Source organism: Macrobrachium rosenbergii, chromosome 44, assembly GCF_040412425.1.
Source record: "Macrobrachium rosenbergii isolate ZJJX-2024 chromosome 44, ASM4041242v1, whole genome shotgun sequence".
NCBI lineage: Eukaryota > Metazoa > Arthropoda > Malacostraca > Decapoda > Palaemonidae > Macrobrachium > Macrobrachium rosenbergii.
The window spans coordinates 31,093,070-31,118,069 of record NC_089784.1 but is presented as its reverse complement, the minus strand read 5'-3'; the positions used below and the strand labels follow the sequence as shown (position 1 = coordinate 31,118,069).

The following is a 25,000-nucleotide window of genomic DNA, read 5'->3' as shown; positions in this document are numbered from 1 at the left end:
ACGAAACGTAGGATTAAAACAAAATGCGTATCCCATCGTATTCCTGCCCTTAATCTGCTTCATCGTGTGAATAAACACCTTATGTCCCTGATCTGTGTTCTGTATAAATATATATGCATATATATATATATATATATATATATATATATATATATATATATATATATATATATATATATATATATATATATATATATAATATATATATTATATATATATATATATATATATATATATATATATATATATATATATATATATATATATATATATATATATATATATATACATATTTATATGTGTGTGTGTGAGTGAGTGTAAGAGCCCCCGTGCCTTCATAACTTCGCGAATTCATCTCACTTTTGGGATGCGCTTGTCACAACAAAGCCTCGGATCCAGATGGAAGAATATTAAGAAATCTTGACATCCGCAGCACGATTCGAACCTGCAGCATCCTAAGTATCAGAACGAGGCACTGTAGTTTTTTTTTTTTTTAATGAATTATATACCATATTGAGTCAGGAATAACCGGGATAAAGTCTTTGTTTTTGCGTGGCTCTACAAAGGATGAGTGGACGCCAATCCTGAAAGAAGCGGCCCCCGTAGGGGGTAGTGCCATCAGTGCACCTCACGCGGTGCACTGTAGGCATTACTAAAGGTTCTTTGCAGTGTTCCTTTGGCCCCTAGCTGCAACCCTTTTCATTCTTTTTACTCTCCCTCCATTTATATTATCTTTCTTCCATCTTGCCATCCATCCTCTCCTAACAGTTATTTCATAGTGAAACTGCGAGGTTTACCTCTTGTTACACCTTTCAAACCCACCTACTCTCAATTTCCTTTCCAGCTCTGATTGACCTCACAGGTCCCAGTGCTTGGCCTTTGGCCTAAACTCTATATTCCATTCCATTCCATTGCGAAGGAAGCGCCAAGTGATTCCGTTTCTTGAACGAAGAAAATTGTGGGAATTCGGGAAGTCGGAGGCAGGGGAAGGATATAAGTCCGAATGACAATAAAAAGATACTATGGTCAGTGCTGTTGCTTAAACAGCTTTTTGGGGTTTAAACTAAAAATTGTTTTACTTTATTGGTATTTAGAACAATATTGCAAGTAGTACAGTTGAATTTTTTAATATTAAGAGAAAATCTGCCGAATCGAGTTTTCCGTACAGCGTACAATGCTGTATGAAAATCTTAGCCACGGCCCATTAAACTCTCAGCCGCGGCACATGAAGCTTTCAACCACGGCCCGATTTGGTGAGGCTTTTAATTTCTTTTGGCAGTTGTAGTATGGCGATGGTTTCGTGAATGATATTGCTATTGATAAGGAGAAGAGTACGATATACCCAAAACAAAAAACGCAGATAATAGTAATGGAGATCAAAGATCACATTTGATTTGGTGAGGCGGTTTTGATAATGCCACACACTCATGTTTTTAACCCAAGACAAAGTGCAGATAATAATAATAATAATAATAATAATAATAATAATAATAATAATAATAATAATAATAATGAGATATGCCAGTGGAAATTGTACCCATAATCATAGGAACACTAAGCACGATCCCAAGATCCCTGAAAAGGAATCTGGAAAAACTAGAAGCCGAAGTAGCTCCAGGACTCATGCAAAAAAATGTGCTACTGGAAAACGCGCACATAGTGAGAAAAGTGATGGACTCCTAAGGAGGCAGGATGCAACCCGGAACCCCGCACTATAGAAACCACCCAGTCGAATAGGATGACTGTGATAAACCAAAAAAAAAATAATAAAATAAATAATAATAATAATAATAATAATAATAATAATAATAATAATAATAATAATGATGATGATTATTGTACAATATATTCGAGCTGCTGAAGCGGTCTTCATATTTTTCCGGATATTCATCGTAACTGGAAACTGGCATAGAATCCACTGAATTTGCTTTTCACTATTATTATAATGAATAATTGTAGTTAAATGTTAAAACAGAAGATGTAAACCTTCGAACTAAGGTGTACGTACTACGTAGCCCTCAAATAGGAGTACTGTATATGAACAAGTAATATGAAAGGAAACTATTTTGTAACATTTCCTGCGGTGATAAAGATCATTTTGACGAAATTCTCTTCCTCAATCTCGGTCTTCTCTACTTCCTAATCTAGAAGCTATTTGATGTTGACGTCTCGTCATAAGAATGTCTGACCTTTAAAAGTAGGTCAAGGTCATTCATATTTGCATTAAGTGATAAGGTCAGTTAGGCGTTCCTTCCTTTCTTAATCAGTATCTAACAAGTAAAAAATGCGCCGAGGTTTCTTCGGCGCAATCGAGTTTTCCGTACAGTCGCTACAGCGTATCATCAAGGCCACCGAAAACAGATCTGTCTTTCGGTGGTCTCGGTATAAACTTTAACCACGACACGGTGGTGGCCTTTCATATATGGTTGCCAGACGCATGATTATGGCTTACTTTAACCTTAAATAAAAAAAAAACTACTGAGGCTAGAGGGCTGCAATTTGGTATGTTTGATGATTGGAGGGTGGATGATCAACATACCAATTTGCAGTCCTCTAGCCTTAGTAGTTTTTAAGATCTGAAGGCGGAGAGAAAAATGCGGACAGAAAAAGTGCGGACAGACAGACAAAGCCGGCACAATGGTTTTCTTTTCAGAAAACTAAAAAAGGGGAGAAAATAATAAAAAAATAAAGCTTTACTTAACGAAATATTCCAAGGATTAGGTTGCACTAAAAAAATAAGAATCTTCACTTTTGGACAGTTAATAGTAATGAAAATAAGGCGATCAGAAGAATATTAGGAATCAATTGGAAGGATAGGATATCAAATAGCAGAATTAGAGAAGTAACAGGGGTGCAGCCGGTCGATGAATGTTAGGTTCTCACGCTGGAAGTGGCTAGGCCATGTGTGTAGAAGACAGTGAACAGTAAGAGATACACCGGGGTGGGTTGCCTTTGGCAGAAGAGGTAGAGGTATGCCAAAGGAGACTACGTTGAGGACAATGAGGCGGGAAGCGGGAGACGAGTGTTTGGGAGATCTTGAGGAGTTAGCCCAGGACAGAATGTGGTGGCGTGAGTTCATCGAGTCCCTATGCATCCCCATGGGTGCTACAGCAAATGATTGACTGATTGATTGGTTTGATAATTTAAGTTAAAATCTTAAGCATACTTAGTTTTGTAAATATTGCTATCCGTAACAGGAAGTCTTTCAAGATAAGATTGTCAAGTTACTGGGAGACAGTGGCTTTGAATACAACCTTGATAGTCTCTGAATCTACCATTTCTGTATGATAATAATGTTTTTAATATGAGAATCATTTTTAATACAATAGTAATAACGTAAAAAAAATAGTGACGGTAAGTTGACGATAACGCTGAGAGATATACAGCGCCATCAAATGTCTTTCTGAATTACAGTTACATATTCTGTAACGCCTCGTGCTGCTACAGCATTACAGCAATAGCGGAGCCGCTTGCCTCCAAATCATCTTTTAACGGTGCAGATTTTTTCTTTTGTCAGCCATGCATGTTGGGAGGTGTTATATCTGTCTTGAACCTTTTAAAGAAATTACATTTCAAAGTTTTCAGGAGACCGGTGATACGGCTCTGCGAAATAATTCATTCTTGAGATTTTAGTCTTCTGTAAAAGAAAACTGCTGAGATGGCTATTATTGTCTGTCCGTCCGCACTTTTTCTGTCCGCCCGTAGATCTTAAAAACTACTGAGGCTAGACGGTTGCAAAACTACTGAGGCTAGACGGCTGCAAATTGGTATGTTGATCATCCACCCTCCAATCATCAAATATACCAAATTGCAGCCCTCTAGCATCGGTAGTTTTTATTTTGTTTAAGGTAAAAGTTGGCCATGATCGTGCGTCTGGAACCGCTATAGGTGCCAACAACACAGGCCACCACCGGTCTGTGGCTGAGAGTTTCATGGGACGCGGCTGACAGCTTCATGGGCCGTGGGTGAGAGTTTCATACGGCATTCTACATTGTACAGATATGTCGGTGGCACCGAAGAAACTTCGGCGCATTTTTTACTTGCTTTTTTTACTTCCAATTTGTTATTTCAGATTATAACAGGCCTTTTTAAAAAAATTTTCCTCTTAAAGTCTCTTAGACGAACTTATTGTTTCGTAGCAAAGTTCATTTTCAATCAATCCTTCCTTAAGATTCATGTTGATGGCCGTAGACAGACTGTATCATGAAAGCGGTCTGAATGGTTATAGTGTCTGCAGCGGGCACAAACACAGCTATTAAGTGATAATAATCATCTGCAGTGAGAGACAAACCATTCAATATATTTTTAAACCATTTCGGCGGCTCGTTCACAGAGCGAATTTAATTTTTCAATTGGCAGTCTTTTCGTCTGAAGTCTTGTTTCGCCATAATTCCCTGTGTGAAGGCTTCCATTTCGTGTTGTGAATAGTTTGAAAAATCTTTTGTTGAAACAAAAGCTAACAGCGGGCGTCATATTTTTGTTCGGTATATTTTTGGCATCTAAGTTTATTTGTCCCTATAGCATTTTCTTTTTATAGATAATCTTGATTTATTTTTCAAAGTTTTGATGCCTGTCATTTTAAAGCTTTAGTAATATTTTTTTACCAACTTCATCATCTTTAGTGTTACACTAGGGCTTTGACATATATTACACTAGAGATTCAAATTCTTGCAAAAAAAAAAGATAGTGCTTATGACAGCACATTGATTTTTGTACTTAATTATCAAGTTATACAAGTTCCTATCTTCTTTTAAAAAACTTTGTTTTATTCTGATCTTCAAAATTATTTTACTGCGCTCTTTCTCTCTCTCTCTCTCTCTCTCTCTCTCTCTCTCTCTCTCTCTCTCTCTCTCTCTCTCTCTCTCTCTTGACTTTTGTGCATATGTTAATAAATACAGTATTCATGATTTCAGATAAATATGTACATTCATTTATAATCCATAAGTACATACGAAACTATAGATAGACAACCAGAGAATTAAAAGCCCACACATACACAAGATGTGTTTGTATACGCGTCTGTGCGCGCGCGTGTGCGTCTCTGTGTGTGTGCGTGTATGTGTGTGTGTGTGTGTGTGTAAGCAGGAGTAACAAATGTTGGCCCGGAGGACGTGAGTATAAAATAAAGCGGTCGTAAGTATAGTGAAGCCGGGATGTGATAAACCAGGTTGTAATCCCCCTCACATAAACCACTACCTTCCCCACCATGATAATATCCAGCACGCTCTCGCCACTTCTTTACTTGGACGGAAAGCAAGAAAATGGCTATCGTAAGTAACCCCAGCGAAGACTTGGGGAGGGAGAGAGAGAGAGAGAGAGAGAGAGAGAGAGAAGAGGAACATGGGAGAGAGAGAGAGAGTGAGGGAAGAGGAACATATGAGAGACAGACAGACAGACAGACAGAGAGAAGACGAACAGAGAGAGAGACAGGAATAGAGAGAGAGAGAGGGAAGAACATGAGAGAGAGGGAGAGACGGAGAGAGAGAGAGAAGAGGAACATGAGAGAGAGAGAGAGAGAGAGAGAGAGAGAGAAGAGGAACATGTGAGAGAGACCGACACAGACAGACAGAGAGAAGAGGAACAAAGAGAGACGGAAAGAAAAAGAGAGGGGGAAGAGGAACATGAGGGAGAGAGAGAGAGGGAGGGAGGGAGGGGGGAGTATAAATGCTGGTATTAAAGGGCCTATTTTTATCATTTTTAAACTACAATTATGAGCAGTTTCTATGTTGGAATGAGAAGCTGGTGGGGAAATTGCTTTTAGTATCTTGTTGTTTCTTTATGACGAGATGCTCCGAAGAGTTATTGTTGGGATTACTCTCTCCTTTTTTTTTTTTTTTCTTTTCTATTAGCGTTTGGGAAGTGCTTCGGGCAAAGCCAAACGCTCACTGATGGAGTTAGAGGTTATATACTATGTATTTTTGTTAGAGTGATTTCCTTCTGTCAGGGTAATAAATAGGGTTTAGATTAAGCGGAAAATAATTTCTGTCTGTCTATCAATGGCATCTGTATGTGTATATATATATATATATATATATATATATATATATATATATATATATATATATATATATATATATATATATATATATATATATACACATATACATACCGAGCACTCTGTAGGTCTTCCTCTACTCCTCCCCCTTTCTGACACTTCCGAATGACAGATACTTCTCTTTAACCTACTGTACTCCATTCTTCCCATATGACCAAACCATCTGAGAATAACCTAATCCTTCTTTTCACCTACCCTAACATTTTACCACTTTCAGGTATCTCCACATTTCTTCCAAAACTTAAACGACACAAACGGACCTGCCCTCAGCATTCAGCATGCACACCTCACTCCCATATAAATGTGCTCATATGTATGTAGAATATTACCTATCATTTTGTCTTCCTTCACCTGTCATTTTTAGAGTTTTGAAGAGAAGACTATTGTGCCGGCTTTGTCTGTCCGTCCGCACTTTTTTCTGTTCGCCCTGTAGATCTTAAAAACTACTGAGGCTAGACGGCTGCAAATTGGTATGTTGATTATCCACCCTCCAGTCATCATACAAATTGTAGTCCTCAAGTCTGGGTAGTTTTATTTTATTTAAGATTAAAATTAGCCATAATCGTGCGCCTGGCAACGATATAGGCCAGGCCACCACCGGGCCGTGGTTAAAGTTTCATGGACCACTGTTCATACAGCATTACAACAAGACCACCAAAAGACATATCTGTTTCCGGTGGATAGATTATACGATGTACAGAAAGCTCGATTGCGCCGAAGAAACTTGGGCGCATTTTTCACTTGTTTATATTCTGTTTTTATAATAAAAGCCTGACATGCCATGACCGCGATACCCCAAATTAAATTTGAACTTATATTTTAATTATTGTCCAGATTCTAAGAAGATTTAGGAAGGGAATAATGTCACTAAAACGTAAAATGTTAGTCTTTATTCCTGTAGTCCTTTAGAGGAAGCCAATCCTAGAGAAGGCACATCTAGCCTCCAGTCTTCTCAGTAGTGCTTCACGCCTCGAGAGATCAGCAATGCGAGTCATTTTTGGTAGAGCCTTGAGTTGGGTATCTTACACATTACTTGGTCTGCTCTTTATTATTATTATTATTATTATTATTATTATTATTATTATTATTATTATTATTATTATTATTATTATTATTATTATTATTATTCTGCTGACTGTGATCCTTAGCAAGTTACAACAATTGGAAACTAGGTTCAAATTTAGTAGCAAATGGAAATGGAATATAAGATGTATATGTATATATATATATATATATATATATATATATATATATATATATATATACACGCACACATGCATACGTATACATACATGTATATGGATGGATAGATAGATAGATATTTAGATAGATAGATAGAGAATACATAGGGAGATACAAGGCTTTTTATCAGACACTGAATGAGTATATATATATATATATATATATATATATATATATATATATATATATATATATATATATATATAAATATATATATATATATTGTGTATGTGTGTGTCCGTTCGTGTATATATACATACATACATATGATTATGAGTGTGTGTATAATTTCTGTATTTGTGTATGCTCGCTATTATGCATTTATTGCGGGATTTTCGAGTCAAGACTTTCTAGCTAACTTGATTTGGTACTCTTCTCATTTTATTAGGACGCGGACGTTAGTGCACTCTCGATATCCTAATGTAGGCTATTTGTTACGAATGATCAGTTCAGATAATTGGTCCCTGGAATTTTCGTGTGGATTATCTTTATACCCACTTTGTGAAGGCCGACGAAACAGTAAATTTAGTTTCTAATTTCATTTGATTCGTCTAAAGATCCGCCCTCAGTTATATATATATATATATATATATATATATATATATATATATAAATATATATATATATATGTATATATATATATATATATATATATATATATATAAATATATATATATATATATATATATATATATATATATATACACAAGACCCTCAGAGGTGGATAAATGACTTACTAAAATGTACACATAAAGTTAGCACTGACACACAAGCCAGGAATCCTTAATTACAGTTTTCCAGTATAGTTACCTAATTTTAGTTTTCTGAAAAGAAAACTATTGTGCCGGCTTTGTCTGTCCGTCTGCACTTTTTCTGTCCGCCCTCAGATCTTAAAAACTACTGAGGCTAGAGGGCTGCAAATTGGTATGTTGATCATCCACCCTCCATGCATCAAACACACCAAATTGCAGCCCTCTAGTCTCAGGAATTTTTATTTTATTTAAGGTTAAAATTAGCCATAATCGTGTGTCTGGCAACGACATACGCCAGGCCACCACCGTGCCGCAGTTAAATTTTCATGGGCCGCGGCTCATACAGCATTATACCAAGACCACCGAAAGATAGATCTATTTTCGGTGGCCTTGATTATACGCTGTACAGAAAACTCGATTACGCCGAAGAAATTTCTGCGCATTTTTTATTTGTTTAAGATCAAAATGTAATATTGTACCTCAGATACTAGACATATGAATTACCAAGAGAACGCCACTCTCATTTTTTTGAGGTTAGATCCTTCTTTCCTTGACTTCTCTGCTACCATTTACTGGGACCGGTAATATTTTGTCCTTGTGAGACCTTTGTGAATTGTAGGTTGTGCATCCACATCGCAGTACCATCAGGAACACGGCATGGAAAAGTAGTAGTCACAGATGTGAATTATAGCATATTTGTTTATGTTTGTGTGTGTGTGTGTGTGTGTGTGTAGAACTTGCATGCTTTTTGGCGGCATTGTTGATATGCGGAGGTGAATTTACACAGCCAGAATAATTGATTTACTGCATAAAAAGTATGATCTTTTTTTATTTCGTTTGTTTGGAAATAATTGATTTTGTTAACATTTATTGGTATTATTTTTAATAAGCACGGGAGGAATTTTATCACTAAACATGTACACTTGGGCAAATTATGAGGTAAATATGTTTTGTGGAAGTGATAAACAAATTTTTACATCGGTCTTTGTGACATACCAAAATTAGAAAGTATATATGCATATAAATTTCATTCTCTCTCTCTCTCTCTCTCTCTCTCTCTCTCTCTCTCTCTCTCTCTCTCTGTGGCAGATGAATGCACATACAAAATTCCGTATAATTGCACACTGATCATTGTGAATTGTTAGACTGATATCTGTAGCGTCATTCAACCACATTTCCTGAAATCCTCGTCAGATATTTATTCAACAACCTGTTGTTAACGAAACCAGACATATAATTTCATTGTATTTAAGCGGGATACCTATTTTAGCGTTTATTTTATTGACAAGTATTCAATCCGATACCATTGTAGCAAAGTTTGCTTTTATACACTGCGCGTTTATTTTCATTTCCCCACCTTTTGCAATTGGCTGGGTTTTTTTCGGAGCTTGAAAGGAACCCGTTCATATTTTCACATTCCACAAACGTCTATTTATCATCGTTTTAACAAAAGATTAAGGCGTTTGATAAATTGCCAACTCATCCGTTGAAAGGCGCGCGAGAAAATAAATCGCGGCAATTTATATGGTTATTTTAAGGAAAGTGAATATTTATATATACAAACTCTGATAAGTATAATGTCTACCGTGGACGGACGTAGAGCCCATTTGTCATTCGGTGAATTGGGGAGCTTCGTGCAGGTGAGTCAATGCAGGTACTCCTAATTACTCACTTTTCGTATTGTTTTGCTCGTATCCCGAGAAACAACGATTTGAGTTAGTGAAATGTGAGTGTGATGGACCTTAGAGTTTCGAGTGACCGTAGTTTAATACTTTTTTTTATGTTTAGTACTTTTTTAATACTTTTTTTTATATTATATTCTTGCTCGTTTTTGTAAGTTGTGAAATCATTAGGTTTGTTACGGCGAAGATGTATTGTTTTGGGCTTTTGTATAGGTGCATGTGAAATCTCTCTCTCTCTCTCTCTCTCTCTCTCTCTCTCTCTCTCTCTCTCTCTCTCTCTCTCTCTAAAACCATGTTATTAACTCGATGAAAAATGTCCAATCGTCTGTGTATTTTTAGCCTGAAGCCTTAATATTTGAAGTAACAAACTAAAATGTGGAAGGTGTCCTGAAATATTTCTGTTCACCTCAGTTGTATTAAAAAAAAAAAAAAAAACTAGGCCTGTTCGGTTTGAGTAAATAAATTAAATAAAAAATAAAAACAAAAAGCGAGGTCTATTGGTTCGAGTAAATAAATGCAATAAAAATCAAAAACAAAAAACTAGGTCTATTTAGTTTTGAGTAAATAAATGCAATAAAAAACAGAAACAAGAAACGAGGTCTGTTTGGTTTGAACAAATAAATGATATAAAAAACAAAAACAAAAAACGAGGTGTATTTGGTTTGAGTAAATAAATGCAATGAAAAAACAAAAACAAAAAACTATGTCTATTTAGTTTTAGTAAATAAATGCAATAAAAACAAAAACAAAAAACTAGGTCTATTTGGTTTAAGTAAATGGAATAAAAAAACTAGTTCTATTTGGTTTGAGTAAATAAGTGAAATAAAGAAACAAAAACAAAAAACTAGGTCTATTGGTTTGAGTAAATAAGTGAAATAAAGAAACAAAACCAAAAAAATAGGTCTATTTGGTTTGAGTAAATAAATGGAATAAAAAACACAAACGAAAAACTAGGTCTATTTGCTTTGAGTAAATAAATGCAATAAAAAACAAAAAACTAGGTCTATTTGCTTTGAGTAAATGGAATAAAAAAAAAAAAAAACTAGGTCTGTTTGGATTGAGAAAATAAAATGAATTAAAAAACAAAAAAAAAGAAACTAGTTCTATTTGGTTTGAGTAAACAAATGAAATAAAAAAACAAAAAAAATAGGTCTACTTGGTTCGAGTAAATAAATGAAATGAAAAACAAAAACAAAAAACTAGGTCTATTTGGTTTCAGTAAATAAATTAAATAAAAGCCAAAAACAAAGAACTAGGTCTATTTGGTTTGAGTAAATAAATTAAAACAAAAAATAGGTCTATTTCGTTTGAGTAAATAAATGAAATAAAGAAACAAAAACAAAAAACTAAGTCTATTTGGTTCGTGTAAATAAGTGAAATAAAGAAACAAAAACAAAAACTAGGTCTATTTAGAGCGAGAACATAACCAGAAAGAAGAAACAAAAACACGAGCGTGTTAGTCGCATGTATTTTTAGGCATTTGTAAGTCGTAAGCTGAACAGTATATTGATTTCGTCTTTCCTCCGTTCATGTCAGGACCCCTGGAAAAGAGTATTCATCAACGTCAATCATTCCATCGACCTTTGCAGTATTTTAGTTTTAAATACACGAAACACATTATTAGAGTTTCCTTTAAGCTGCCGCCTCTGCTACTGCTGTTGCTGCTGCTGCTTTCTCTGGTCCTGTTTCTGCTCCTGCCTCTGCTGCTTTCTCTGTTCCTGTTTCTGCTCCTGCTCCTGCTCCTGCTGCTTTCTCTGGTCCTACTTCTGCTGCTGCCCCTTTCTCTGGTCCTCTTTCTGCTCCTGCTCCTGCTTCTGCTACTTTCTCTGGTCCTGTTTCTGCTCCTGCTCCTGCTCCCGCTTCTGCTGCTTTCTCTGGTCCTGTTTCTGCTCCTGCTCCTGCTTTTTTCTTCCGCTTTTCCTGCTGCAACGAATCGCCGTGCCCTTTGTTGTTCTCTGTAGAAAAGTATTTACGAAAAGAAAGGGGAAAAAAGTCAAATTCTGAATCACACACGTGAACAATAAACCCTTACGATGTTGAATGGGGCTTCTCTTCTTCTTCCTCCTCTCTCCTTTCTTTTATCACCCCCTACCCCTTACCTCCCCCTTCCTCCAACCCTTTCGCCCTTTCCTTAGAGGATTAAAAAAAAAGAGGTTATTCACGCCGACAAATAAACAAAAACACTGCAACAAAAATACATCCAAAAAATACAAACACGACCCCTCACCCTGATGACAGGGGGAGAATGTCAATAGGCCACCTGTCAGTCAGTGGCAGTGACTCAAACTTCATCCCTCTCCACCACTCCCCTTCCTCCTCCTCCTCCTCCTCTTCCTCTTCCTCCCCTTCCTCCTCCTTACCCCCAAACCTACCCATTTCCTCTGAACTGTACCCCATCCCCTATCCCAACCCCCACTGGGTACATCCTACCCCTCCACCACTTCCGCTGTCCTATACCTCCTTCATAAGCCATTGGTATTCCATGTTTCTTTGCTTTTCTGATTTTACTGTTGTGTTTCCTTGGCTTAGTGCATTTTAAAATATGCTTTCTCTTTTGCATATTTAATATACATATTGGTAATTTTTCCTTGTCTTACTCTTTACAAGATTAATGATTTATCTCTTTCCAACTCTGTATTCGTACTGCATGTGTAAATGACAGAATTAATCTAACGACACATTTTGAGTTTGTGTATAAGTATACACGCCTCTTTATGTACAGCCATACAGATATCCATATGTATTTATTCATGATATACATGTACTTGCATTCAGCTTGCACGAATACTACGTCTCCTGTGATTCGGTAAATGAATCTGTTTTCGTCAATAATCTTGTACTTTTCATAATTCTCATTAATGTGGTGAGTGCCAGAAAGGATTTGCTTTTCAGTAAGGAGTTAAATCGGCGCCTTTTTAACACATATATATATATACTGCAACTACTTAGCTAGGTACTCCCAGCTATGAAGTTACTAGCGTTCCTAATGTGGGGAACTGAAATACGCTGTAATTTTTTTTTTCTTTTTCTTTTTATGTTCTCGCTCTAAATAGACAGTTTTTCGTGTTTGTTTCTTATTTCATTTATTTACCCAAACCAAATAGACAGTTTTTGTTTTTGTTTTTTATTGCATTTATTTACTCAAACAAAATAAACCTAGTTTCATGTTTTTTTTTTTTTTTTTTTTTTTGCTTTTATTTATTCAGACCAAATAGACCTAGTTTTTTGTTTGTGTTCCTTATTGCATTTATTTACTCAAACCAAGTAGGCCTAGTTTTTTATTGTGTTTCTATGTAATTGTTTTTTTTTTTTGGTGGGGTGTAACAATTCGTTCGCCTCTGTTCTTGTGCTTGTATAGACTTCCGTTGAAATGTAATTAATTACACATTGTTTTGAACTTCATGAAGAATATTATCACGTAAGGTCGCTTACAACCAGAGAAGATCTGACCCAGAAGAATTTTTAGTGAATTTCGCTTTTGTTCAAATTCACTTTGGCGTGGTTACCTATCCATTGGAGCTTATTGTCATACAGTTGTATCCATATCTACCTCGACAGTAATTTTTTTAGTTTTCTGTAAACGAAAACTATTGAGATGGCTATTTGTCTGTCCGTCCGCACATTTTCTGACCGCCCTCAAATCTTAACCACTGAGGCTAGAGGCTAGAGGGCTGCAAATTGGTATGTTGATCATCAAACATGCCAGATTGCAGCCCTCTAGCCTCCTCAGTAGTTTTCATTTTATTTAAGGTTAAAGTTACACATGATTGTGGTTCTGGCAACGCAACAGCACAGGCCACCACTGCCGGCTGAGGGTTTCATGGGCCGCGGTTCATACAGCATTATACCGAGATTACCGAAAGATAGATCTATTTTCTGTGGTCTTGATTATACGCTGTACAGAAAACTCGTTTGCGCCGAAGACACTTCGGCGCATTTATTACTTATTTTTCTTTAACTCTAAATTCATTCTCGTCCAGATTTACCTTTGGTCTTTGGCTTTCATTCACACAAAGGATGTTTGGCCGAAGACACATTCCTCCAAATTCAATTCCATCCAGAAGGGGTGTAATAATCCATCCACAAATTTAATATTTGATAATCCATTCAAAAATTTCGCATATATTTCAGCCTCAAAAGTTCAAAGAAAGATACAATGCCCAAAGCAATTCTCCATGTATTTTATGATTTACTCATATTTTTTCTGTTTATTTATTATTTTTTTCATTTAGTTTTTCTTTACTAATAAATGATCTCTTCTTTCTGTATTTCCTGGTATCTTCTGTTAATTCTTTCAAATGAGCACCATATTTTTGGAAGCCTGAATTTCAAGTCAGTGGCCCTTTTTGTGGGTTTGTTCCATATGAATGGGGTTCATCTTCTGTATAATAATAATAATAATAATAATAATAATAATAATAATAATAATAATAATAATAATAATAATAATAATAATGTATACTCAGAGTTAGTGTTTGATAATCCATTCACAAATTTAGTGTTTGACAATCCATTCTCAAATTTAGTTTTTAATAATCCATTCACAAATTTAGTGTCTGACAGTCCATTCTGAAATTTAGTTTTTAATAATCCATTCACAAATTTACTATTCCATTCTGTCTCCCCTTCTTGTGACCCCCATTTTCAGTCATGTCAATTTTTTTTTTCATTTTCTTTTTCTGTTTTCCAACCTTCTGGTTCCCCCTTTCTATTCTTCATCCTAGACTACTTCTCCCCCATTTCGTCACCAGTCTCTCTCTCTCTCTCTCTCTCTCTCTCTCTCTCTCTCTCTCATTCTTCATCCTAGACTTCTCCCCCATTTCGTCACTCTCTCTCTCTCTCTCATCCTAGACTCTCTCTCTCATTCTCTCTCTCTCTCTCTCTCTCTCTCTGTCGATCCCTCCCCCACAGCCCTGTCCATCACTCGCCTTGACACCTTGGAAGGGGGAGTAATTTTTATAGTTCACCTGCTTATCTTATCAGCTTCGTCAGGAGAAAACGTGTCCGTGGATAATTGAATTTAGTAGTTATTGGGTCTAGCTTCGTGTGGCTCTGTGTGTGTGTGTGTGTGTATGTGTATGTGTATGTGTGTGTCTTTGTGTATGTGTGGGATTTTTTTTTATATATTCTGCTGACCACACTTTTTTATGTAATTCCCTCCTTTCTCTTAAAACATTCCGTGTTACCTTTTAATTTATCCCAGTTTTTTTAGAGTTACTAAACTGTTATTATTATTCAGAAGATGAACCCTATTCATATGGAACAAGCCCACCACAGGGGCAACTGACCTGAAATTCAAGCTTCCAAAGAATATTGTGCTTATTTGAAAGAAGTAACAGAAGGTAATGCGAAATACAGGAAGAAAAGATGAGTTACTGGAAAAGAAAAAAAAATTAGCAAGTTGATAAATAGAAAAAATGTAAGTCAATTATGAAAAAACAAGGAGAATTGTTTTAGAAATAACTGATAGGGACATCAGATGAAGCATATATCACATCATAAGTGGAAGTGACATTGACACAGGAAAACAAAAACAGTCGCTTTATGCCAGCGAATCTAACCGCAGACACTTCTTCTTAAAGGTTACGTCGATAGCGAGTGGCAAAAAGAATTGGGGGGAAAAAAGAAGAAGCCCTACGGGGGACACGCTCCAAATTTCACCTTAAATAAAAGAGAACATTAAAAAAATCACTCTTTCATTTCCTCTCGCCATGTCTGTGGGAACTCTGATGCCGATAACTTGCGCCCTCCCTCCCTCCCCTACCCCCACCTCCCCAACCCTCTCCCCATTCCCCTTCTTCTCCCCTCCTTTTCCTTTGCCACCTCCACTTCCACATCCGTCTCCCCTCCCCCTCCCCTTTTTTTTCAACTCCGCCCTTGTCCTAGGGACGACCTCTTTGACCTTCGTTTCCCTATTGACAGCTTCCCTGACTTGCTGTTATTGATGTTTTTGGTTTCTTGGTGTTCTTTAGTATATTTTCTTTTAATCCGTGGGAAGTCTCGGGTTGGGGGGGATGGGGGAGTTCCGGATCATAAATATTCCCCACATCCTGTCGGAATGCGTTTCATCTCCTCTTCCTCATCCATTGTGGGTAATTCCTTCCGATTTTAACATTTCTTGAAATTAATATTTTTTTATTAAAATCGACCCACTTTTAATCAATTTTCTTCCTGTAAGTCGTAGAGCGCTTAAACCTTTTAGTTAGAAGTATAGTTGATTATTGAAAAATACAATTATATCAATAAATTGTATTATTGACCAAAGTTGAAAACTGGAAACATCAGCTTTCTATAACCTGAAGTGTTCCTTACCAGAGTTTACGTTAAGATGTTCGAAAATCCTTGTTTTCAGTTTTCAAATTTTGTCACTAATGCAGTTTATTGATATAATTCTGGATTTTCAATTTGCAACAACTTAATCATTCTGGATTTTCAGTGAATAACAACTTAATCATTCTGGATTTTCAGTGAACAACAACTTAACCATTCTGGATTTTCAGTGAATAACAACTTAATCATTCTGGATTTTCAGTGAACAACAACTTAATCATTCTGGATTTTCAGTGACCAACAACTTAATCATTCTGGATTGTCAGTGAACAACAACTTACTCATTCTGGATTTTTAATGAACAACAACTTAATCATTCTGGGTTGTCAGTGAACAACAACTTAATCATTCTGGATTTTCAGTGAACAACAACTTAATCATTCTGGATTTTCAATGAACAACAACTTAATCATTCTGGATTTTCAATGAACAATAACTTAATCATTCTGGATTTTCAATAAACAACAACTTAATCATTCTGGGTTTTCAGTGGACAACAACTTAATCATTCTGGATTTTCTATGAACAACAACTTGATCATTCTGGATTTTCATTAATAACAACTTAATCATTCTGGGTTTTCAATGAACAACAACTTAATCATTCTGGATTTTCAGTGAGCTACAACTTAATCTTTCTGGATTTTCAATGAACAACAACTTAATCATTCTGGATTTTCAGTGAGCTACAACTTAATCATTCTGGATTGTCAATAAACAGCAACTTAACCATTCTGGATTTTCAATGGACAGCAACTTAATCATTCTGAATTTTCTATGAACAACAACTTAACCACTCTGGATTTTCAGTGAACAACCCTTAATCATTCTGGATCTTCGATGAATAACAACTTAATCATTCTGCATTTTCAGTGAACAACATATTAATCATCCTGGATTTTCAGTGAACAACAAATTAATCATTTTGAATTTCCAATGAACAATTTAATCACTCTGGATTTCAATGAACAACAATTTAATCATTCTGGATTTTCAGTTAATAACAATTTAATCATTCGGGATCTTCAATGAAAAACAACTTAATCATTCTGTATTTTCAATGAATAACAACGTAATCATTCTGGGTTTACAGTGAACAACAATTTAATCATTCTGGATCTTCAGTGATCAACAACTTAATCATTCTGGATTGTCAATGAACAACAACTTAACCATTCTGGATATTCAATGAACAGCAACTTAATCATTCTGAATTTTCTATGAACAACAACTTAATCATTCTGGATTTTCAATGAAGAGCAACTTAATCATTCTGGATCTTCAATGAATAACAACTTAATCATTCTGAATTTTCTATGAACAATATCTTAATAATTCTGGATTTTCAATGAACAACAAATTAATCATTCTGAATTTTCAGTGAACAACGAATTAATCATTCTGAATTTTCAATGAACAACAAATTAATCATTCTGGATTTTCATTGAACAACAAATTAATCATTATGGATTTTCAATGAACAGCAAATTAATCTTTCTGAATTTTCAGTGAACAATTTAATCATTCTGAATTTTCAATGAACAATTTAATCGTTCTGGATTTCAATGAACAACAACTTAATCATTCTGGATTTTCAGTGAACAGCTTAATCACTTTGGATTTTCAGTGAACAACAACTTAATCATTCTGGGTTTTCAGTGAGCAACAACTTAATCATTCTGGACTTTCAATGAACAACAAGTTAATCACGACATTGCGACGACTGCTTTTAACAGAAAAGGTTATAGTTTCAAGTGACTCGTATATTCCAGGAGGCAAAACATTCCCGAAGGAATGAGTTGCATCATGATAGGAACCTTGATTATTCACAGCTACGTGTATAAGGTTAATTCCGGAGTCTTAATTTAAACGCCCAAAAGGCGCAGAAGATAATTCGTTCTTTCGGGACCAATTGGGAGAGCGCGGAATATTTAATTTCATGAAATTACAGTAGACCTATAGAGTTACCCCCTCAGTTGGCCGGTCTAGGGTCCTTGGTCGACTTTCATTAAACAGATTTCATTTTCCACCCTCTTTTCTTCGTCTCCCTCCTTTCTACAATTTCGCCTATTCAATTAGTTTGGCATTTCCTCTTTGCATTATTATTATTATTATTATTCCAAAGCGAAAGGAAAGAGGAGAGAGAGAGAGAGAGAGAGAGAGAGAGAGAGAGAGAGAGAGAGAGAGAGAGAGAGAGAGAGAGAGGTCTTCCTCCTCCTCCCCTATCCTCCTATTTTTGTTTCTTCTCTCACATTTTTTTGAACTTTATCTTTGTCTGTGTTCACACATTCTTTAATTATATATTTATTTATTTATTTATTTATATACATATATATACACAGTATATATATATAAATATATATATATGTATATATATACATATGTATATATATGTGTACATATATACATATGTATATGTATGTAAATACTGTATAGTATATATTATATATACATATATATATATATATATATATATATATATATATATATGTGTATATATAAATATATTATACATATACATAATGTGCATTATTTTGATACATGTTCTCATAATCACGGTTGGCTCCTGAAAAAAAAGAAGGCACCAGTCACTGCTTAGTTCATCCCCAAAGCATTCTCCACATGTCTTATCCTTCAGCCCATCGCTTTCCTAATACACCCGACACAAACATTATTTGTCAATTGCCTCTTCTCCTTTTTCTCCTCGTTCGCAAAAAGGGAACAGCGAGCTAGTGGGCTTTACCGTATATATTTCTTTATGATACTTTCTTTACTTCTTCCTTATATCGCATTGTATTCCTTAATTCTGAGTCAGATGTTCTTCTCTTGCACGGAAGAGGAACCGGCTGGGCTCCGTCCTGGAAGTTTTCGTGGAAGCAGAGGACATTTTTTTTTAATATGCAAAATTTAGGTCTCCGAGGTTATTGGTTCTTGTTTTTATGGTTTTATTTTTTTTTTATCTTAGGTTAAATTGAACATTATTAGAATATAATTGGTTTAAATTTCTTTTCTCACTGACTCACTTTATTAGATGTTTCCTTAGTCTAGTTTTTCTCATTTTAGTTTTCTTTAAAAGGAAACTATGAAAACTTTGACAATGCTCCAAAATTTTTAACTTACTTTCAATAATAAGCACAAACGCCATTTAGCATTACGTTACAGTAGTATATGAAGTCTTGTTAGCGTTCATAATTTGGAAATCCTGTTCATTTGAAAATCTGAATTATTTTTTTATCTTTGCATCACTTTTTAATGCAAATATATACATGCAAATATATACATATATATATATATACATAATATATATATATATATATATATATATATATATATATATATATATATATATATATATATATATAAAGACAAAATCCTCGAAGGCAAGAGAAACAATGAGTACTGCAAGGCCTTTGACTTCTTGTCCTTTTGCTTAGCTAAGTAAAGGAGAAGTCAAAAGGCCTTGCAGTACTCTATTATTTCTCTTTCCTTCGTGGATTTTGTCTTTTTTATATATTCATCACGTTCCATATTTTCGTGATTCAGTTATAACATAGTACATATATGAATGTATATATATATGTATATGTATGTATGTATGTATATATATATATATATATATATATATATATATATATATATATATATATATATATATATATATATATACTGTATATCCATGGTTGTCAACTCTGGAATTCATATATCAAGAGTAACTAAAATTACGAGTAATAGTTTGGTTGTGCTTAGGATTTTGAATAAGAAAAGAAAGATTTTTTTTCATTTTGTATTTTTACAGTTCTGTAGAGTTATTTGATTGAAATTAATATATTATGCACAAGTTATTGCTGTTACAGCGACCCCCGATGGTCCAAATCTCCAAAATTCCCAGACTTTACAACTTGCAGTTTAGATACCTATTGAGACAATAAGAAACCTCTGACGAAAGCAATATGCAAAATGTAGTGGAATTTATACTTTTGTCTCCCCTCAACAAAAATGGCCGCTTTTATATACACCGAAAATAAGGACACTCACTTTAGTGCTGGCCGGGTCGTATTGTGGCTTTGGAAATATGCTTCTGTCGCGTCTTTGGCAGCCCCAATTTATGGCCCGGGCTCTCTAAATTCCTGCATCGGGTCGATTTGGCCTATGGGATGATTATGGAAAAAATTATACTGGCTACAAATAACCGAGGAACGAACGGCGGTTCCTTCGCGACGCCACAACAATGGTTGTGGCCCCCTCGTCCGTTTTTTACTTCCAGGTTGTGACTTCGATGTATTCACGACTCGCTTTCACCGGTGAATGGCTTTGTTTATTGTCTCTCCGTAGAAGCCCGATGGCACGATAACCATTCGTAATTGTTGGGAGATGTCAGTTAATGCTGCGGGGAGAGGAAGGAAGAGGCTGTGGCAAGATGGCTGCTTTTTGTTTCATTCTTATGGGTTTCGCATTAATTCTGATCTTGTCTTGGATAGCTTGTGAGGGATTGGGACTAGATGGCTGTCTGGTGTTCCTTCGCTCATTTTTGCCACTGGAAAAATCTTTAATATCCTTCGTTCTGTAGTAAGAATACTTTTTATCTTGTACATTACACAACTTCAATATTGTCGTTCCTTACTGAGCGCTAACTGGAAACCGAAGATTCCCAGAGTTGAAAATAAACAAGTAAAAAATGCGCCGAAATTGCTTCGGCGCAATCGAGTTTTCTGTACAGCCGCTACAGCGTATAATCAAGGCCACCGAAAACAGATCTGTCTTTCGGTGGTCTCGGTATAATGCTGTATGGGCCGCGGCCCATGAAACTTTATCGCGGCCCGGTGGTAGCCTATCCTATATCGTTGCCAGATGCACGGTTATGGTTAAATTTAACCTTAAATAAAATAAAGATTACTGAGGCTAGAGAGCTGCAGTTTGGTATGTTTGATGACTGGAGGGTGGATGGTCAACATACCAATTTGCAGCCTTCTAGCGTCAGTAGTTTTTAAGATCTGGGGGCGGACAGTAAGAGTGCGGACAGGATAAAGTGCTGACGGACAGAAAAAGCCGGCGCAATAGTTTTCTTTTACAGAAAACTAAAAGGTAAAATTAAGGTCATGGAAAAGCTGTCAGGATTTTAATTTGTAAACAGCACGGAGGTGGAGTCATCATGCTGTCTTAGTATACTTTTCGCTGGAGTGGTTTTGGGAACATCGGTGACGTACTGTATGCCTGTGGTGATGTTTATGTACAGTACATGTGTAACTCCGTTTGTACACTCCTTAACCCGGAAATATTCAGAAGGATTTTCGGCTGTTATTTAACCCTTTGATTACGGCCGAGATGAGACCTCACACTTACCACAATCCGGAGGGTTTTCAGACGGTAGTCACCCGTAGCATGCTACCAGACGCACGAAATCGTAAACAATCATTGTAATAGCGTTTGTATTTGTTGTTTTGCTGCAAATTAACCTGTTTTATTTATATGATAATATTGTGATAGTAGCGATCCGTGATATAGATATTATGTAATTAATGTAACAACACAAATAAATAAACATAGGATAAGTACTATATATCGGGGTTTAGTGTTGCCAGAGGTATAAGCACTGCACTGATTGAGGATGACAGTCTTCTTTTTTTTTTTGTCATTTTCTCTAATTCTGTTTGAATCCGTAAAGGACAGCTACATCACAGTTGTGTATTATAGTTAAAAATTATTTGTATATTCGTCAGAAAACTAATCATAAAGAATGTTCATCATTTTTATGGTTCCGCTTACTATTCCACTAGCTGGGCAAAAAAATGAGAGAGAGAGAGAGAGAGAGAGAGAGAGAGAGGCGTGACAGAATAAAAATTTTTACCTATGATTTATTCCTTCTAATTGTACATCAATAACATTGAGAGTAAGTAGACACAATCACAATATTGGTTGCAATATTAACCACATTTCTGGGTAATATTTTTATCAATGATCAAGCACCCAGCTGACAAGGGATACGCAATCTAGAAATTCAGATGAATTCTGCAGTGTTTGAAAAATGGTTTAAAACCCAGCTTCTTCCCAATATAGGGCCATCTGCCATCATAGTGTTGGATAACGCTTCTTATCATTCAGTTCGAATTAATAAACCTCCGACAATGTCTGCCAAAAAGGATGAAGTTAAAGACTGGCTAATAAAAAATTAGTAAAGTTGCAAAGACATTCATGTAAAGAAAATGATTACGTGATTGACAGACTGGCAAGAGATCATGGACATAGTGGTTAGGCTGCCTACATATCACTGCCAGTATAATGCAACAGAACTGATATGGGCGCAGGTGAAATCATACGTGGCAAAGAAGAATCATTTTAAAAAAAATCAGACCTTTGTCAATTGAATCCATATCTTCTGACAACTGGGCTAATGATGTGAGACATGCCGAAGATATAAAAAGAGATGACGCTTCAAGAGATGTTTGCATTGATAAATATATAGATTCTTTTGTTATCGATGTAGCATCCTCTGACGAGGATTCTTCATAAGTAATGTCTCCTCATACTTCGATTGTAAATAAATTTATTGCTTTCCCTTGTTGTGTGATATCCTGTTGAACACTGAAATTGAAATAAATTGAAATATAGATCTGTTTTTCGACAGAAAGTGGCAGAAATATCTTTAAAAATCTACATATAACAGAAATGCCACAGCAGTGATGAGTATCATATGACAGTGCTTTAAAAGCACAGGTAAATCTAATACTGTATAAATGTGTAATATATATATATATATATATATATATATATATATATATATATATATATATATATATATATATATATAATTGTGATATAGTTTTGAGCTTTTGAATTGCTTTCTTTCGTGCATGCCGTAATCCGTCTTTACCTCCTTGCTGTATCAAGGTTGAATTTTTCACTGTACAGTTATAAAATAGCTCATAATAAACATTCTTTAAATATTGTTACAATATATATATATATATATATATATATATATATATATATATATATATATATATATATATATATATATATATATATATATATATATATATATATATATATATATATGGGTGTAACAATATTTAAAGAATATTTATTATGAGCTATTTTATAGCTGCACAGTGAAAATTCAACCTTGATACAGCAAGGAGGTAAAGACGGATCACGGCATACACGAAAGAAAACAATTCAAAAGCTCAAAACTATATCACAATTATATGACTTCGATAACAGCAAAGGAACAGTAATAAAAACTATAGTAGATGACGTAACTCAAGAACATTGCTCAGTACAGCATCCAAATAAACAAAACTGAAAATGAAAGCACATCTAGGTTTCCAAATTTCTTGCATCTATCATTTTCATATATTGAATTTTTTTTTTTTTATCTAAAATTTAAGTGGGACAACAAAACTTCATTCAGAACTTTCTATTATAGTACACGTGCTTGATAACAGGCGCAAACAATGAGAGCTTGAAGTCAGAAGGTTAATGGTCAGTTTAAGAGGGGCAAAGTCTCTTCCTAAAACGGTCGTACTATAGTAACCCCACCGCCTTTCTTGTTTACTTGCTAACCTTGTTTACTCTTATTCAGTTTTCATCCTCTGGACTTTACTACTGAAGGTAATCTATTTCTTGTTTTGTCATTGTCATTTTTCAATCTTTAAAGCATTTTAATTTTGTAAGCTCTGTTGTCAGTTTTAATTAGTGTTTTTGTATCTTTTTAGCCAGAAAAGATGGGATATGGGTGATCCTGAAGCGCACCTATTAATAAATATATCAATGATGAGCTGACTGTTCTTCCTATCCGTACTCCCTACTATATATATGCATATATGTATATATGTATATATATATATATATGTATATATATATATATATATATATATATATATATATATGTATTTATATGTATATATATGTATATGTATATATATATATATATATATATATATATATATATATATATATATATATATATCTTTCTATCTATGCATCTATCTCTGTGTCTAACTATCTGTTAATACACACACTAACACACACATATATGTATACATACGTATATATTAACTTTATCACATACACAATTGTTCTGTGCATTAACTAAATTACTAAAAAGGACCTCATTCAAACTGGATGGTATCTATAGATACCATGCAGTTTGAATGAGGTCCTTTTAGTAATATATATATATATATATATATATATATATATATATATATATATATATATATATATATATATATATATATATATACATATACATCACGAAGGAAGCAGTAGGGAAAGGCATCCTCATCATCTACAGTTTATTTTCAATGCCGACGTTCCGCGACGAATTCCAAGTCGCATTTTCAAGGCTATAAAATATAATATAATTTGCGAACATCAATAACAAATTAATGCAATGGCAACAGCTCTTTATGTAGTAAAAATATTTAAAACAAAACACCTCATTCCAAGACAAGTCAATAATGAGTAAAAGGAGTTCACTAAAATCTTAAAACAACCTACCTATATGAAAGAAAGAACAAGACTAACATAAATAAGTACAAACAGAGTGAGGAAAACCAGTTGCCCAAACTAGGCTATAAACAATTTCACTGAGGACGATTGAGTATTTAACGACGGCACAGTCTTCCTGATAATTATGGATTCTAGGATGGTTAAGTCGTTGTTGTTCTGCACTCGGCCTAGGATGGAAAAATCCTTGCTGTCAATATAAGTTTTACATAATTTTGAATGATTTCGTATATTTGATTGCTCAGGATTAGATAACCTGCTACCTGTTCTATGACTTATGCCCTGTGGGAATCTATGCGGACCTTCAACAGCCTCCTCGTGCATCCCACATATGTATATCCCGTGATCACATCCCGGGCAAGTGTACTTGTAAACAACGCTGGACGAAAACAGAGGACTGAGCCGGTCTTTGACTCTGAACAGAGACCCTAT

At 35.0% G+C, this 25,000-nt stretch overlaps 2 protein-coding genes across 2 annotated transcripts in view; one reads left to right on the top strand and one right to left on the bottom strand.

The window, feature by feature from the left end:
* Positions 1 to 25,000, top strand: part of LOC136829500 (SAP30-binding protein) — a 458,698-nt gene that overhangs the window by 270,705 nt on the left and 162,993 nt on the right. The window lies entirely within an intron of this gene.
* On the bottom strand, positions 11,364 to 12,204 carry LOC136829571 (merozoite surface protein 2-like). Its single transcript, XM_067088419.1, has 2 exons — positions 12,189 to 12,204; positions 11,364 to 11,686 (listed from the first exon to the last, which is right to left on the bottom strand). Exons 1-2 carry the CDS (start codon positions 12,202 to 12,204, stop codon positions 11,364 to 11,366), a joined length of 339 nt encoding a protein of 112 aa, XP_066944520.1.